The following is an 18,301-nucleotide window of genomic DNA, read 5'->3' on the forward strand; positions in this document are numbered from 1 at the left end:
AGGGATGTATATATAAACCAATCTGAATACCAGCTATTAAGGGCAAAAATGTATTCATGAATATTCTTCCACTTTCTATCAATGGACAGCAATATCAGCAGTATGTGGTCAAAAAAATCTATGTATCTCTAACTTTCCATACATAAAACCATGACTATACCGCATATTCAAAAAATAATAATACAAAAATACATCACTCCATATCCTGTCTTCATTGCTTGTAGGCGTATCAGCTCCAGAGAGAATACAGGGGCAAACACAGTCAAAATCTGCCTGGATGCTTTGTTATTCTGTAAGTGGGGCCCTGCTGAAAGGAGAATTTGCCCTTTCCTTTAATTCCCTGAAACCCCACATTAAAAGATTGGCCTTAAATATGACATCACCAACATATCCTTCCCTCATTGGCTGCTTCTGCATTTTGGAATTGTTTCCAATTCTAGATAGTGACCTTTAACCTACACCATTGCAAGGTCATGGCTCTAAGTTTTATTGATCCTAATGGGAGCCAGTGCTGCAACTGGTTCGGCTAGTACAAGCTAAATCAATTGCTACCTGGTATCCTTAAAATGTTGTTTATATACTAGTAATGTCCCTTAGCAAAACATTGCTACACATTTTCTGTTTCTGTTTCTATTTCATTTTAATAAATAAATCTGCTTGGCTTCATTTTGTGGAGTACTTCGTAATGCTTCTTAGAAATTAGCCATTGGAAAATGGAGATCATTTTGCAACAACGTGCAATTGTCTTGCTCTGCAGTAACTAAACTAAGTTACTAAGATTGTGTTGAGCTACAGGGAGATGTTTCCTTCTTTAAATATATTTTTTAACTAATTACGCTTTTCTTGCACTCAATTCAGCCTCGGTTTAAATTTCCGTGGAAGCATGCACATTAAAATGTGTCTCAGGGTTAAGATTTTGTAGTCTGAGGCTGAAATATTTATGGCAAATCCTCCTCAATTCAGTTAAATTGCTCTCAAGAAGTGTTAGGATTTGACTTTCTTTAAATTCCTTTTAGTGTCTTTTCTTCTGTAGGTGGTTTTTCAAGCAACATGTCCGTTTTACAGAAACAGTTTAAAATATATAACTAAAAGTGCTGTCGCATTATTTATATTTGCCATGTCGATCAACATCCTGAATTTCTTCCTCTTCTTCTCCTTTCTCTTCAAGGTTCAACAACTTCATTAATTGTCACCCAACAGTTCTGGTCGGGACGTAAACATGGGCCGCTGGGATCACTCCTCCGCCCTGTTCCCTGGCCTGAGGCTAGCGGTTGTCGCAATGATTCTCCTCATCAAGCTTCATCCCTCATTGGCTGGCGCTCCCCCTGAGCACATCTTAAGTGGCTCTGTTTCTGCTGTATCCACAAATAAAACTGAATGCAGCAAGCCCGAGGCATGCGCTAGGGGAGTGATGTTACCTATTTGGGAGCCCCAAAACCCTTCGTTTGGTGACAAGGTAGCAAGGGCTACAGTTTACTTTGTGGCTCTGGTCTACATGTTCCTTGGTGTGTCAATCATTGCAGATCGTTTCATGGCATCCATAGAGGTCATCACATCGCAAGAAAAGGAAATTACCATTAAGAAACCCAATGGTGAAACAACCACCACCACAGTTCGAATCTGGAATGAGACCGTCTCCAATCTCACCCTCATGGCTTTGGGCTCCTCAGCTCCAGAGATCCTGCTGTCTGTCATAGAAGTTATAGGACATGGTTTCCATGCTGGAACACTCGGCCCCTCCACCATTGTTGGCTCTGCGGCATTCAACATGTTCGTGATCATTGGCCTCTGTGTCTACGTTGTACCTGATGGCGAGACGAGGAAGGTCAAACACCTCCGCGTCTTCTTCGTCACTGCCAGCTGGAGTATCTTTGCCTACATCTGGCTCTATCTGATCCTGTCCGTTATCTCACCTGGTGTGGTGCAGTTGTGGGAAGGACTGCTCACGTTCTTCTTCTTCCCAATCTGTGTGCTGTTCGCATGGGTTGCCGACCGTCGCCTGCTGTTCTACAAGTATGTGTACAAGCGCTACCGCACAGGCAAGCAGCGTGGCATGATCATTGAGACCGAGGGTGACCGCCCCCTACCGTCCAAGGTAAGCTGTAGTTACCACTAGTACGTTGAATTGGTAATTCCCCCTATAAGGCTACAGCAGCGCATCCCTCAGCTGCTAGAGTAGTAAATACATAAACTATCCTCACAATGATGAAAGCTTCCTGCAACATGGATGGACTTTAGGCCTTTCCTTTCAATTTAGAAAACCTCTGGTTTATTGCAATTTTTTTTCTGGATGGAAACAGTAGCAGTGCATTAACCAATCAGAAATCTAATAGCAAATCTAATAATATTATAATCAAAGCTCTTGGGTAGTTTAACTTGATTTGCAAATGAAACAAATAGCTTTTCACACAGTATCCCTCTGATTAACCATAAAGTTACCCAATTTACAGATCACCCTTGAAAAAGAAGGACTGAACTGTTTTCCAACTTGCCCCAAATTACTCATCTTGTACCCTGGCAAAGTTTCTTGTTATTGATTTTGCCATATTCTTAGATCTTTTCAATCACTTTGGCTTATTTAAAGGCTTCAGAAACAATACAAATGTTTGCCAATGCTATATAACTTTACCTTAAATGTAACCTAATCTCTGAACCTATTGACTATTGTTTTACACTAATTTAGCCTCTGGGGTGATGGAAAATATTCTGGCTTTTAATTTGTTGACGTCCAAATAGAAAGCAGAACTCTTTCAATGCCAATATTCCTGTCCCTCACCTGAATTCAAAGCTGTTTGTTTGTAGAGATATTCAATTGAACCTGAGTAACCTTTAATAGTCATTCAAAGCTCTTACTTAAAACTTATACAACTGCTATCACGATGATCAAATTTATTTTATTCAAATTCAACTCAGTTCAATACATTTCATCTGTTACTGTTTTGTTGGAGGGAAATGCGGTTATGATGACAATGACATTAGACATTTTTCAGTTATTTCTGGAACAAGACTGATCTAAGCATTAAATAAATAAAAACATTTCCGCAGCTAAATTCTTAAATGAATGTCCCTTAAAAAATTTAAATTCATGCTGGGGGCTCTGCTTATCAGTTAGAGAACAGACAACAAACCATTAGAAATGAATCTGTCTTCATCCAAATGTGGTGGAACAAACAAAAGGAAGGAGAAGATAAGGTGCTCTATGCGGACGGAAGTGAGTTGATGAGTGTGTATCTGGAACAATTATCTGTATTAATGAATGGGATTCTGCCAAGGTAAACTCATGCCATGAAGCACATAACTGTTAAAGCAAACACAAATAATTGTCAAGTATTGACACTTTTTAATTTCCTCTTTTGAATGCTATCTGATGCTTTGTGTGAGGTTGCATGCAGTGCGTTACGCATATCTAATTAGGATATGTATTATGATGCTGGGTACATTTATTCACCACACATTTAATTAAGAGTCAGCTTCCTTTCAGGGAGATTTGAAAATGACTTTTGTTATTATTTCTCTCACTTCTCTGATGAGATTAAAAAGAAAACATTACTATTTGTAGACGTGTATACAAAGAGACCTTTCATTTCAACTTCTGGCTAAAATTCAACAAAACAATCACAACTCAACAGTGTCTCTGGTTTGAAACCCTAATGACTAAGAAGATTTCAAAAGATATTTAATAAATAGAACTAAACTAAAAGGAAAATTGGTTTTCTCTTCAAAACAAGACCACCCCCTAATGAATGAAACAGATGGCTGACATTTTGTTAACATGGTTAGTCAACCAAACACAATTACCATGAACTAATAATTGATTTAGCTTAACAAAACCAATGAATGCACCTGTAACTAGGATTGGATTCTTGTTCTCCATTTTCATTAGTAGCAATGGTTGCCTTGAACATATTCACTGTGCTTCAAAGCCTCAATCAATGGGACTGATTGTATGGCTTTCTTCTCTCTCTCTCTCTCTCTCTCTCTCTCTCGCTCTCTCGCTCTCTCTCTCTCTCTCTCTCTCTCTCTCTCTCTCTCTCTCTCTCTCTCTCTCTCTCTCTCTCTCTCTCTCTCTCTCTCTTGATAAGGTGGACATTGAGATGGATGGGAAGATGCTGAACTCTCACGGTGTTGACTTCTTGGATGGTCCGCTGGGTTTGGATCTTGATGAAAAGGATCTGGATGAGGAGGAGACCCGGAGAGACATGGCCAAGATCCTGAAGGAGCTGAAACAGAAACACCCTGACAAGGAGGTGAGTCAAAAAGACCTCAAAGAGGGAACAATAAAACAGACTGACAGAAAATACAAAATGTCACTGCCGCTGCTCCTGCTCGGTTTTTTTTCTTTCTCAGGATTGTTTTGTTGTATGGAAATACAAAACAAGCAGCTGCAGATGACGCACTTCTATTTGCTTTGATTACAACAGTAATTATGGTGATGACCCAACCTCTCAGAATAATCTGATAATGGTTACACTAAAAGAGAAACTTGCAAAGGACGTGGAGCACCACTACATTATTATGTAAATTACAAATAATATAGATTTCGCCAATTTCTACATTGACAATTCATATTCTGCTTGTCTTACTGCCTATGTGGAACAACTTAGTCTCATCAAATTGTGTATACCGTACAGTTTAAAGAGATTGACAGCATTGTGAAGCTGCAATTTAAAGTATGATAAGTATACTTTATACAATGTTATGTGTCTGAATCCTCCATCAGCTGCATTGCTGCTATTGTATCATATTTTATTTATCCACCAATGTGTTTATCCTTTGAGACATTTTTATTTGAAAAAGATCACAATATATTACAGACAACAGTGGGACAGGGTTAATTCCACTGAGAGCCCGTTTTATTATTTGTACAAAGTTTAATACTAAAGAGCCAAAAGAAAGCTGTAAGCATGAAGACAAAATGCTGAAATCTTATTCTCCTTAGCATTACAACCAGCTAAGATCTTCTTATTATTCTTTTTTATGCCCACATCTCTGTTTGGGAAAACAAAAGGGCTAATTAACCTTTTGTTAAAAACAAGCGAGGCTCTTTTGCCTTACAGGTACACTGTGACATTTAGTGATTTGACATTTTACTTACATGTCTTGATGTTGATGTTATTCTGTAGGTAGAAAAATACAATGTTAGTTATTATAGAACTCAGCAGCAGCACATCTGTAGCTGATAAGAACTGGATCTCAAACCTCCAAAATTGGACTGCTCTTAGTACGACTTTCTCATTTTGTTTTTTTTTCATCCAGAAATAGATTCTGGTGGCACCATTTTGCAGACTGACCTAATAGTGAAGGAGATGAGAGAACCTGCTCCTTATCTGTCCTTTATTACAATATGTGCTGCGGTCTCTCTAGGAAGACTTTTTTTTTTTTTTTTTTTTAAACAAAATGTTGCATGCTAAGTTTTCTCTCATCAGGATATCAAAATGGTATACAGTATTCCACATTGGTACCACTGCTTTATGAAAATAGCAATCTTGAAGTTTTCTGTTTCAATATATTGTGATTTTTCTAAGAAAAGTCAACTCAAAATCCCAGTCCAAGGACTTTCACAGTAGGTCATAGGCGTTATAAGCACGGCGTTGACTCATTTGATAAAATGTATTCACAATTTTTTTTCAAGATTCGACCTTTCAATCTGAAATTAGCTTCATTTGAACCCAGTTCACAAGGAGATTAGGTATTGCAAATATTAGAAGAAAGCATATCTGTGCTTTTTGCATTGCCTCTTAGGTTCTCTTGTATTCACCTTGATTAAAAAGAAAATCATCACTATGTTTGTTTGTTTATTGTTTATTCAAAAGAGTGCAGATTTTTGGTAAAATATCCCAAGCAGACATTTAAAACAGTTGTCTTTTAAACAACTTCTGTTCAAGCAATTAAGACTCAAAATTGCTTGATTGTTTCTCCAACCTGGAAAAAAAGTCTTACAAGTGTCTCTGTTGACAAATCATTACAATGACTTAATCTAAACTGTATTTTGATTATTTCTTAAGTAAGATTCATCTATGTGACACACAATAAAATAATATTTTTCCAGAACAGCTAGATGTCACTCTCTGATTCAGTCGGATAAGCTCAATGTTTTTTTTTTTTTTCCTTAACAGACAAGTTGACAAAGCAGTCATTCTTTCTTTAGCAGGCCGATGGTACAGAATGTTGACGAAGCAACATTTTAAAATGACTACCATGTCCACTCTTCATGCTAGAGAAAATGTTTAATACTTCGCCTTAATGTGCTCTCTTACCAGGTGGAACAACTTATTGAGCTTGCCAACTACCAAGTACTGAGCCAGCAGCAGAAGAGCCGTGCTTTCTATCGATGCCAGGCCACCCGACTGATGACTGGCGCTGGCAACATCCTAAAGAAACATGCAGCCGATCAGGCACGAAAAGCCGTTAGCATGCACGAGGTACGCTCTGATGTTGGCGATAATGACCCCATATCTAAGATCTTCTTCGAGCCAAATTCCTACCAATGCCTTGAGAACTGTGGTACAGTGGCAGTGAACGTGATTAGGCGTGGCGGTGATGTGGGCAAAACTATATCTGTGGAGTACCGGACGGAAGATGGCACTGCCAACGCTGGCTCGGACTACGAGTTCACAGAGGGAGTGGTGGTCTTCAAGCCTGGTGAGACCATGAAGGAGATCCGTGTGGGGATCATTGACGATGACATCTTTGAAGAGGACGAAAACTTCTTGATTCACCTTTCAAATGTTAAGGTGTTGTCATCAGAAGGGGAGGAGCCAGAGGACGGCGAGTCAGCTAATCATGTGGACTCAGTGGCCTGTCTCGGTTTACCCGCCACAGCAACGGTTACCATCTTTGATGACGACCATGCCGGTATCTTTACCTTTGAGGAGCCTGTATGCCATGTGAGCGAGAGTGTTGGCACCATGGAGGTGAAGGTGCTGAGAACGTCCGGGGCTCGCGGTGTGGTCAATGTGCCATACAAGACAGTGGAGGGAACTGCACGAGGAGGTGGAGAGGACTTTGAAGACATACACGGCATCCTGGAATTTCAGAACGACGAGATCTTGTGAGTTGATCAATCTATCTTAAAATGTGCATCAAAATAATGGTGCAATTCTATTTGTCAAATTTATTCACGCAGATATTTCACAGCTTCACTGTCAATATCTGCATGATTTTCTTGATTATTTTCACGCTCTTTGTCAGTGTGATGTTGCAAATGTTATTGCTGATAATGTGAGAAAGTGGTGGTGTGAGTGTGATGTGGTGGTCACGATGAGCAGCGAGGCGGACTGCTTATTGGGGACTTGACAGAAGCAACAATTCCCTATCCCACCCTTGATGCTTTAAAAAAAAAAAAAAAAAAATTCTACTGTGACTTATTCAATCACTTCTTTTATCTCCATCAGTCTCTTCTTCTCTCTTTGCTTTAGATGCTGTTGTGCTGCTGTTTTAGTCTTCTGATTGATTTCTGCTCTCTGTATGGCCATGCAGTCAGCACAATAGGATTATCTTGTGAGTCGCAGGAGCCAAGAACTAGCGAAACTGGGTTATTTTCTGAATGGTTGATGTATTTTTCTTAAGTAGATGCAATCTCGGGACCTAAATGGAATGAGAGGTGCTAGAGTCTCTTTAGAAATGAACCTTATAGAAGAGAGAAGCTGGTTAATGGTGACTGTACGTTGATTAAATAAGTGTGCATTGTCCAAATCTGGACAATGCAGAGAGGGAGCATCCATCTAGACAACTTAATTAGGGTACACAAAGGCTTTTTCAGAAGATGTCAGTTGCCCTTTTTGGTGACTTTATACTTTGTGGGAACATCCCAGAGCAACCACTCAAGCAGCCAGCTAGAAGCTGTTTTGATGTCATTCCTGTGTGAAAAGAACTTTAAACTCCATTTAAGGATCCCTGCTGTGAAATGCCACAATCACAGTTCAAAGCTTTTCTTAGCCAAGCACATAAGCCTTATTATCTGATGGTGACTCATGGTGTGGTCCTTGATTGCTATTTAACCACATTTCAGGAGGCCTTTAACCACAGTGGTGATTTTACTCACAGCCGGCTCCAGCGGTAGCGTAAAGCTTGCAGTGTGGGGAATTAGCTCCAGCGATCAGCCAATGTTTGCACAATGCCGAGCACTTTGGCTTGAAACCAAGCCTGATTTCAAAGTCCCCTTTTGTTATTTTAATCTTCTGTGGTAAAAAACTGTTGCTGTAAAAACACACACTCGATTGTGTTTCTTGTCACCCTTTCACTTGATCATTACTGCGAGCAGCTTGTTACCTGATACACTGACTCAAACATGGACTCTGTAGTTACCTCAGATGTCAATGATACAGTTTAATTCAAACAAATTGTTTCTATGTTACAGTATCAGGTGAATGCTAAAACACTTAACTTTATTAGTGTTAAATGTAAGCTTGTTGACGTCAAGAGGACAGTATTATCATGTCGAATACAGGCTTTGATATACTGTAGTTTTATTTCTAAAAGGAGTACAATTCAGTACAAATTTACTTTAATTATACGTTCGCCTAGTCAGTGCCGATAAAATGTCTGTATTCAGGGCTTGGATAAGCAGATGACTGCTGTTTAATGGAGTCTACATGTTTTGTTGACTGCCAACCAATAGATATCCAATTTTAAAGTATCTGGCCGTGTGTTGTTACCATGCAACTGATGAAAATCTGTTGTCAGCATTGCTCTTTTTGTATGGCGCTGAAATGTTTTTAACCTGTTTTGACATTGGCACAGAAACACACAAATATGCAAGCATGTAAAAATGAATACACCCACTCTCTCGGTACGGCAATGTTCTCATGGTTCTCATTAAACTGCTGCTTTTCACAAAACACTCCATTATGTGTACAAGATGAATGTTTTCTGTGAATGTTCAGTGAGGTGAGCACTTGGGCACCCTCTCCTACTCTCTCACTCTTACTCATGTGCACACATAGTAAGGAGGGCGTGTTCACAATGTCATCACAAATTACTGTTTGCAGGGAAGCTTTCTTGGGTGACCTGTAGGCCTATTGGATTTGTAGCCATTGTGAGAATACAATCAAATTCACAGATTTTACCACTTGGCATTTTTTATTGCTTATGCCATGTCCTTGTTTTTGGGAGTTGTGAGTGGGCCTTGGACCATTATCACAATTAATCATGTATATGAAAAACACAGTCTCTACTTGAACTAACACACTGCTCTTGAAACCCTTTCCTACCATGGCAACTGGAATGATGTCAAGATTTGGTAATAGACTTCGCATATTGATTCATCGGTTTTATTGGATGGGTCCAGATTCTTGGATTGTCAGACCCATATTTGGTTTGGATTTCAACAACCACTGTTTGGCTGTCTTTGCGTCCACGACCGCCCAAAGAGTGGGGACCTGTCATTCTTCAGTTTTTGTCCAGATGACGTTAGATCTCCTGGAGAGATGTTTTGCTCCTTCCTTCTTGGCAAGCTTCAACCAGGTCGTAATCTGTTTCTGCTGTGGGCCTTGTGACAATACTGGATGTGATATAGCGACAGAGACAAAAAACCTGGCTTGGTTAATATACACAACGGGAACTATATGTAAAGCTCTGTCTATCTCTTTCTGGCAGGCATCAGTAGTTAGTTGCATGAGATTGGCTTTGCAACCAAAAGATTGCGTACACTGCTTGTTTGAAAATGTTCAGGTTTTTTGCGAGGAATAAGAGTTGTAATGCCATGAAAGAACACTGCATGTCATGATGAATGAATGGGAGAGATGTTGTCTAGGTTACAGTAGTCATGTCTCTCTCTTATGTTTTTGGTCAAATTTGAAGCAGATGTCTGCAGGGCTGTTTTTTTCAGCCTGTGGCAGACTGCATAGTTTCCATAGCGCATAGCTCTTACAGCCAGTACTAAGTGGCTTTTAATAACACTTTGACTAAATCAAATGATAGTCCACTTTTCCGACTATCATGGTTACCCTGTGTATGTTATTCGTTGGTATATCTTTTTGATTCCTAAGGAAGAGTCCCAGAGTTGGAGCAAGATGACTAACTATAAAGCTGTATGTAAACAGCGTTTTGACTGTGTATACATAGGGAGAGGCCATCATGTAACCAGAGACTAGTAGCCGTCAATCATTTAATCTCTAAAAGCTTGTCTAAATGATCTCCAGTTAGTTTATTAAATTCTTCAATAGTTCAATATGTAAGACATTATATACAAGCCTATCGTGTATGTGATGTATTTTTACATGTTCTAGCCTACACTTTACATAAACTATAACACCTGTTGACCATTTTAAGCTCTAAAGGAAGTCATTTGAACGTTTTCTCACCATCAAGCCTTGAATGAAATAAGCATACAAATAATATGGCTGAAGACAACCTGAATTTGTTTTTTTTTTTCGGATGCCGAAAATGTCAGCCAGGTGTTAGATTTTAGAGACGGAACAACTTTTATTTTAATTCATTTTATTTATTTTTTTTCATGTAAATTATAAACACAACTCTATAGTTTTCGAGGTATGCAGGAGGTGCTTTATTGGACTTATGACTCGAGTTGGACACCTTAGATGTGATGTGGATATAGCTGTTGACGTGGTTGTAATTTCAACAGAAACTACGATTACAGTAAACATGTAATCTTCTGAACATATTTACGGTTATTAACATTCACCTATTCAACTGCCCTATGGCTGGGGTTTCAAGCCTTAACTTATTTGCAGCATTTGTCCAAAGACAGGCCTTTTTAGAAACTTTTCTTTCCCATAGAAACACAGAGTATGTCATCTGTATGAGCCTCCAGGGCCCCGAGTATGTCCCTACAGGGAAAAGCACTCAAAAATGTTACTGCAGAAAAAAGGAACTACAAAATAGCTGATCTAAATAGGTCTGCCTTCAGGCTAATTCTACCCTGATTCAGTTCTCTGATTCAGAGGACAGAGAAGTGTAAGATGCAGGGGGGGTTCAATATAGACAATAAGTGTTAATGGAAGCTTATGGTTGAAGAGATGGCAGAGACAGGATAGGGAGGAAGAATGAAACATGTCTTACACATCGTACAGTTTTGTTTTTACTGTCTTTACTTTCCTTTTCTTTTCACTTCTTCTCATATCCTTTAGATTTCTCTTTGTCTATCTGTGAGAGATCCTGTCCATGTTTGTGAAGATTTTCTAGGTGTTCTTTGGAAGATGGTAAGGTGTGTCTGTGTGTAGAGCTAGAGGGAAAGATAAACAGAGAGAGAGTGATATGCTTCACAGAAAGGTAAACGGCACTCAGTAGAGTCAAATTATCTCTGTATCTGTCTTCAGCGCAGTATGTCACAGAAAAAAAACAGCTCAGTTCTACATGCTTTTGTCCGTGCGTGGGTGTGATGTCTGCTATCCACCTTGTGGTGTAATGCGCCAGTACAGAAGGCTGATTTTGACAGGTTTTTTAGACAACTGTTCGTTTTCAGTCCAAGTATTTCTTCGTATTAAGTATTGCATTCATGCTACTGTGTTTGCATCAGCGGTCATCTCTTTAATCAGTATCATTTTTTCTCATTAAGATGATCATTTAAAATAGTATTCCATAGTGAATGCCCCTGGTGCTTATAGAAATCATATTCTTTCATAAGATCCAGTCTTCCTTAAATAATGTTCACCAAAGGTCTATATTTGCCAAGAGCAAAATGTGTGAATAAAACAGATGAGGCTGTAGATGGTAGGGAGGAGCTTGTGCATTATCTTCATTTTGTGTCTTTTGAAAATGCTGTAAAACATTTATCTGTAGAAGTAATTAAAAATAGGAAACTGCAATGGGAAAAAAATATATATATATTTTATCCCACATGAACCTTTTTGTGTTCATATAATAGAAAATACAAATCTAAAGTCCTCCTTTTGTTTTGTTTTGCACTTTAGTAATATTGAAAAAACACCTGTACAAACTTCCATATCAGCGCACACCAGTTTTATCCAGAGCACCCTAAGAGGCTCTATTTTTTATTTCAGATGCTCCTGTAGGAATAACCAGACTACTTAAATAGGTCAGAAATTCAACTTTTCTTTTCCCAAGCTATGACATATAAAGAATATTTTACACACAAGAGAGTACAGCTGGCTTGAATATGTTCAACTATCGTGTTGGGTATAGTAAAATGTACAATGAGAGCACGCTGTATGGTTCACTGGTTATCAATGAAGCGAAGTTTCCGGGGCAACAAGCCTTGTTTCACACATGCAGACACATTAAGGTCAAAAGAGTTAGAAAACTGAGCATGCAGGTGGATGCTTACACATGTCTAGCTAAAGTTTGGGTTTGACTTTTGACCATGATGCAGAGTACATGGATCACAAACACATACACACACAAACAAACACATACACACACAAACAAACACATACACACACCAACAGGCACACATGCACATACTGAAACATAGCCAGTCATAAAGAGACAGCCAGTGAAGAAACATAAATGCATAGGCAAATTTGGCTTCTGCCTACGCACACGCACACACATACACACTTACATATGCGCGCACACACACAGACAGGCATGCACAAAAAAAAAACAGACTGGGACTTTACACTCCAATAACCAGCACAGATTGGCCTTTTAAAATGTATGCTCAGACGCTATAGGACTGTACACAGCGTGTTAAGGCTGCTTGATTATGGTAATAATCATATACACAATTGATATTGAGATCAAATATTCTATATGGTTACTCATTGATTTTACAACATATATAAATTGCATTTTGTCTAATAAGGTGACTTGTTTTAATTAGGCTTCACCCATATCATTTGCAGTAGAAACACCAGAGTGCCACACTTGCCTTGGTTGAGTTGTAAGGAAAATTCACTTCACTTTCAAAGTGTAGGCTTGTTATTTACTCCAGCTTTTCATTCTGTTAGTGAGCTTTACCCTGAGAAGAACATCAAACTTCTTATATCAGTATATTATTAGTCTCTTTGCCTTGTTTCTCATGGACAGATAACATTACACTAATTATTTACAAGGAGCAGTAGTTACATACAATTTGCACTAAGTGGGAAATCCTACATCCTCCTATGGTAAGTTTCTGTTGCCGGTTTTCTTGTATTTATGGCTCTTTCCACCTTTGCAATTTGCTTTGAAAAAACATCCTTTCAAAGCTTCATTTGAGTATCAACAACAGCAAGTGATGAAATATTTATGTTAATGCTGTCTTTGCGAGATACAGATTATTATATAAATAATAATAAATATTATTATATAAAGATTTTTATCATACAAGTTAAAAATAATTTCCTTTTGAATCATTCAACATCGTATAGAGTCAGGCTTGGGTTTGATGGCTGACCAGCTGTTATTCAAGGCCGATTATTGCTCAAAATGCATGTTTGTATGATTTGCAATCCAGCCTCAGAAGAAAGTGAGACTCAATAATAGGTTCAATTTGGGAATAGTGTCAGACATTCTGGAAAGCTTTCATAGTGTTGCACTTTGTTGTTCACATGAAAAGTGACAGAAATAGAAGCGTGGATGATGAAAAAGAAAGCTTGAGAGAGAAGTTGAAAGCCTTCTTGCTTTCTCACCTCCACATAGCCGACCAATCATGACGTGGCTGTGATTGTTGGATTGGAAAACTGTGGGTCAACGGAGCTACATCATAGAGGCGCGGTGGGAGGGGTTTTCAACATTGTTTGACAATCCAACAAAGACCTCAGCACTGTCAGCAGGGCTAAAAGTACGCCTTAGTATTCCTCTGTAATGGACAAAGCAGAATTGAAGATTTTAATTTGAATTATGATTCGGTTCATTTCAACCAAATGCCTTTAGATATACACACAGGAAGAGGAAAAGCAAAACAACTCAGCCAACACAATTCTTCTACACACATATACATATATCAATTCCAAATCCTCCTTCGCACACTCATATCAATGAGGCATTGAGCTGTTAATGAGTCTTTATGTGGTTGTAGGTCACACCAGCGCACACACACACACACACACACACACACACACACACACACACACACACACACACACACACACACACACACTCCATCCTTCTGTGACAGCAGTATCATTCGCTAAAAAACACTGAATTCATTAGCAGAGGGAGATAACAAGTGTTGTGGGAGAGCCACGTGTATAATGGACAGATGATTAAAACTGTGTGAGTGGGCCTGTGCCATAGACTGTAAATATTAATGGACGAAGCCTGACTGACGTCACACCTCTGTTACTGCAGGGGACTTTGGAAGCCCATCGATGGCTGTCGCCATGCTGGAAATGCTGTCTCAACCTAACTTTCAGTCAACCTAATGACAGACTGAGAGCTGGAGGTTAGGCGGGTTTTAAGCCTCATGACAAACCGTTACATCACGCCCGCCTGTCAATCAGGTTAGCTACGCGCCTTATTGTGAATAACATTAAAAATTCAACCCCCCACATGAGACATGAGCTAATCAAACCAAAATGTACTTTGTGCACCAGGCTGTAAACATGTTGATTTTCTACTGTTAAAACTGTCTTTTTGAATGGGGTGTGTATATGTGACTTCCAGTGCTACTTCAGCCAGTCTCAAGTTGTCACTCGACAAACTGCAAGATTTAGCTCTTTGGCACTGGCTTCATTTTTAAACACCAGAGGTTGCCGCTTTGCCTGTGCATGTGTGTCTGTATATGTTTTTCCAACACATACATACCAAAAACTAGTTTAAATACCGTTAGATCAGAATGTTAATGAAAGTAATAGCTGCAGAGATGTGTAAGAGATGAAGTATAATCAATTTTAAAGGCATGAGAGGAGGCAGAAAAGTATAAAAACTGATATATATGTGGGCATTTTCTCACCTACGTTTTTATCTCTGACAGGCTGGCAACATTTGTATCACGAGAGAACGAGCACAATCAATGTTTCATAACCTCTTGTCAAAATCTTCCAATGTCTATGTTGTTTTTTTGTTTGTTTCCCCTTTCACACAGCTAAATTGGTGTTAGCTTGTCGCTCAAACAGGAATACATGTTTTAATCTGCACTTGAAAATGCCACTCTTTTTCTTTAAATGCATTGGAATGTGCTGGACTATGTATGGCTCTTATATATACAGAAGGCGCAATATCATTTGTTTTTATTTAAGTGAATGGAAATGCAGAGGAGAGAAGAGGAGAGGAGCTCGACAAATAAGCCCCAACCACCCCACAAAACCCCTTGACAACAACGGGGATGGAAATTACCTTCTCAAAAGAGCAGTCGCTGGCTTTAGAGCAAGGGGGAGAGAGGAGGAGAAAATCCATTAACGAACAGACCAGATGGGAAACTATATTTTCTAGTTAATTGTTCGTATTGCTTCCAGATGTGTCCTCTCATTATGGTAAATGTTTGTACAAACTGATTTTGATCTATCAGTGCGAACAAGAGGGCACAAGTCATTGGCAATAATGAAATTAGGATGCACAATGCTGAACGGCTGGTTTATGTTTTACTAATTCCACATGGCATTCTGATGTCAATTGATGTGTTGTTTGAAGGGGCCATATTTTGCCTTAATCGGATAGGCCAGTTGAAGAGAGACATTCATTTTTGGGAGGAGAGAATAGGTGAGGACGTTAGCCTCTGTGCATGGAGCGAGCTAAACTGCCGACCCAAATAATGTGTAGTTGTTTTTTTTTACTGCAGTTTGTCTGTACAGTTTTGCCAGATGTTCTCAGTTGTCATTATTGTGTCAAATTGACAGGGAAATGCATCACATACCTCCCTGACTCTTTCAAGCACAGGTTCAGTTTTTTTTTAAATAAATCTGTTGGGATTAAAACTTTTAAAAAATTAGAATCATGACATCTGCTTGTTCACAAGAAATATTAAGGATTACGAAATCTTATATGATCAAATAATCCAATCTTGTTTTTTTTAAAAGGTTTCTAAAACTTCAGAACTTTTGAGTCAGGTCAGGATGACTTTTGATCCTACTTGAAAGAATTCAGGATTATTTTGATCTCAGCAGAGTGGTGGACTGAGGCTGTATATCATTGATAAGCTGTAATAAAATGTTTGAATTTGTTATCAACATTTTAACAATGACCTCTTTATATTTTAGACATTTTTTTACACCTGAATGCTGAATTGCTAAGGTGACATAGTTGATTAAGTAGACATTAGTGTTTGTGACACTCCTCCTTCTCGCTCTCATTCTGCCTGTCTGCATGCCTGTGTCTCAGTCTGGTTGTGCTCTTTCCAGGTGCTTGGAGTTGGCGTGCGTGTAGTGCTGGGAGGGTCGTCAGCTGTTACCTGCTCAGCTGAGTAAACTGGTAACAGGTTGTAAAAAGGAAAAAAAAATAAAAAAAGAATCCCTTAATAGCTGTTGATTACAAACATACAAAAAAAAAGTACCTGTGAGGAATTTTAAGGGATTTTGGCGCCCCCTGTGGAAAAAAGTGTGTAGCATGAGGTCCCATTTTATCCAGATTAAGAAATCCTTAAAAGTCTGTATTCAGGTTAAATTAATCCTGCCCAGTGTTTCTTGGAAAAATTAACTGTATCACCTGTTCCTGGGTAGATGAAAAAGTGGACTTTCGAATTCAGATCATTCTTATAGACTAAATGTTTGAACAACCGGGTCCAGGTGGTTTATGGGTAATACTGTACATACTGACAAAAAAAATTAAAAACTCTCATAATCGTCATCTACTTGTTATAAGTAAAAACGAACTGATTTGATTGACCGTGTCAAAGTTTCTATTCATGTCCACCCATCAGCTGCCTAAAGAAAGGAATATCCCATTATAGAGCCACACCCATTTAGGCTCAGTTTACAATTCCTCTGCACAGCCTGGGAAATTCATCCCCTCAAACAAGTTTGGGTGGTTGAACCAGCCCGGGGTCGATTTTCTTTTCATTTGTGACATCTAACTTCCAAGCCGGGATCTGTGGAGCTTTGCTGGCTAAAGGCATACAGACGGGAAGGTGGGACTGCAGAAGACAAAGCAGTGGGCATAAATCTCTGGCAGCTCTTCAAAGAGAGAGACAAAAGACTGATAGGTCTGCGTGAGCTCGCACAAACACACATGCTGCATGTCAGGGGCTGTCTCTGCAGTGAAGGCTTTCAGTGGGGGAACAGCTAACAGATGCAGCCTTATCTCATATCAGAAGATGGTGGTCTTAAGGGATTATTCCTTAAACAATGCAGCACATGGAGTCTTGCTGCGAGGAGCAAACTTCAGTGATTGACTCTGCTTTGTCTTGTGTTGGACGAGAATCAGTGGTTACTTTCCTCGTTGTGGTGTCAAATCTCATAGGAATTTATTTTTTATGTTGTCCTATTTTGGGAGTCTTTTAGCGCCATTACTAAATCATTAATTGACCATGTATGAAAGGACCCTTTCTGTTCTCTTGTGCTGTTACTGTTTTTTTATTTTATATGCAATTCAACAACTCACTCCTCTTCTTACATAGCTGCTTTAGAGCAAGTGTAAGTGAAGAGAGATAGAGACATGAGGTGGCTTCAAACCTGTGGCATGTCTGCATGTCTGCATGTACTGCGTAGGTCTTTGCTCTGTGCCTTATCTACGGGGCTTTAATGAAAGCGCTGCTGTATTCCCCTGCCTGTCTGCCTGTCTGCCCTAAGTACTTTTAATGGATGACTATGAGCAGGCTAATACCATTATGCTGATGTTAATTTTTTGGCGAGCGGGTCCTGTGATATTAGAACTGAATCTCACTGGATTATTTATCCGCTGCATTGGTCACAGAGACACTACAGAGGCAGAAAGAGCGCCAGATGAATCTAATGTCTACCTCTGTGTTTCTGTGTGTATGTGTGAGAGTATGAAATTGGCAGGTCAAGTGAAACAGATGCATCATCATTGTTTAATGCTCTGAATTATTTCCACTAAGTGTGTTAGAGTTCTGCTCCCTGAAACGTGACACCTTGTAGTTTCCCTGAAGACTCCTGTGTAGCTTGGGGCTGTAAAGCCTGGGGCTCAGGTTGTGTTCGGGTTCGGCTATTTTTGAGCGTCCTTATGTGACATGAGTTTTAAGTATAACTCGTAAATATCCAGCTGTGAAACCACAACAGACAGTTACTTGCTAAGTTAATGCATATAGTGGCTACACTTGTTAGCTAACATAAAGTCTGAAATATGATATTAATGAAAACCTACCACCATCTATCATTCCTGTAACTAGTGTTCTCACAAATATTATTTCATCTGTCAAATTCAGAGTTAAAGGTTTAGTAGCCATATTTATGTGTTCAGAATTGGAAAAATAAAGTTATTTCATGTAACATGAAAAACAAAAGTATTACATGTTACATGGTCAAGAGGAAAAGTCACCCTGTTCCCACGGCAAGCAAAC

At 39.1% G+C, this 18,301-nt stretch overlaps 1 protein-coding gene and 1 long non-coding RNA gene across 3 annotated transcripts in view; one reads left to right on the forward strand and one right to left on the reverse strand.

Annotated features, from left to right (window-relative positions):
- LOC132975568 (uncharacterized) overlaps window positions 1-18,301 on the reverse strand; it is a 60,355-nt gene that overhangs the window by 26,594 nt on the left and 15,460 nt on the right. The window lies entirely within an intron of this gene.
- slc8a1b (solute carrier family 8 member 1b) overlaps window positions 1-18,301 on the forward strand; it is a 138,119-nt gene that overhangs the window by 8,553 nt on the left and 111,265 nt on the right. For both annotated transcript variants that reach the window (XM_061040203.1, XM_061040201.1), the window contains exons 2-4: window positions 1,169-2,095; window positions 4,083-4,247; window positions 6,261-7,051. In XM_061040203.1, the coding sequence (XP_060896186.1) occupies window positions 1,220-2,095; window positions 4,083-4,247; window positions 6,261-7,051 (1,832 nt within the window). In that variant the 5' untranslated portion in view covers window positions 1,169-1,219. The remainder of the gene's footprint in view (window positions 1-1,168; window positions 2,096-4,082; window positions 4,248-6,260; window positions 7,052-18,301) is intronic.

The sequence above is a fragment of the Labrus mixtus genome, chromosome 6 (genome assembly GCF_963584025.1).
Source record: "Labrus mixtus chromosome 6, fLabMix1.1, whole genome shotgun sequence".
Lineage (NCBI taxonomy): Eukaryota > Metazoa > Chordata > Actinopteri > Labriformes > Labridae > Labrus > Labrus mixtus.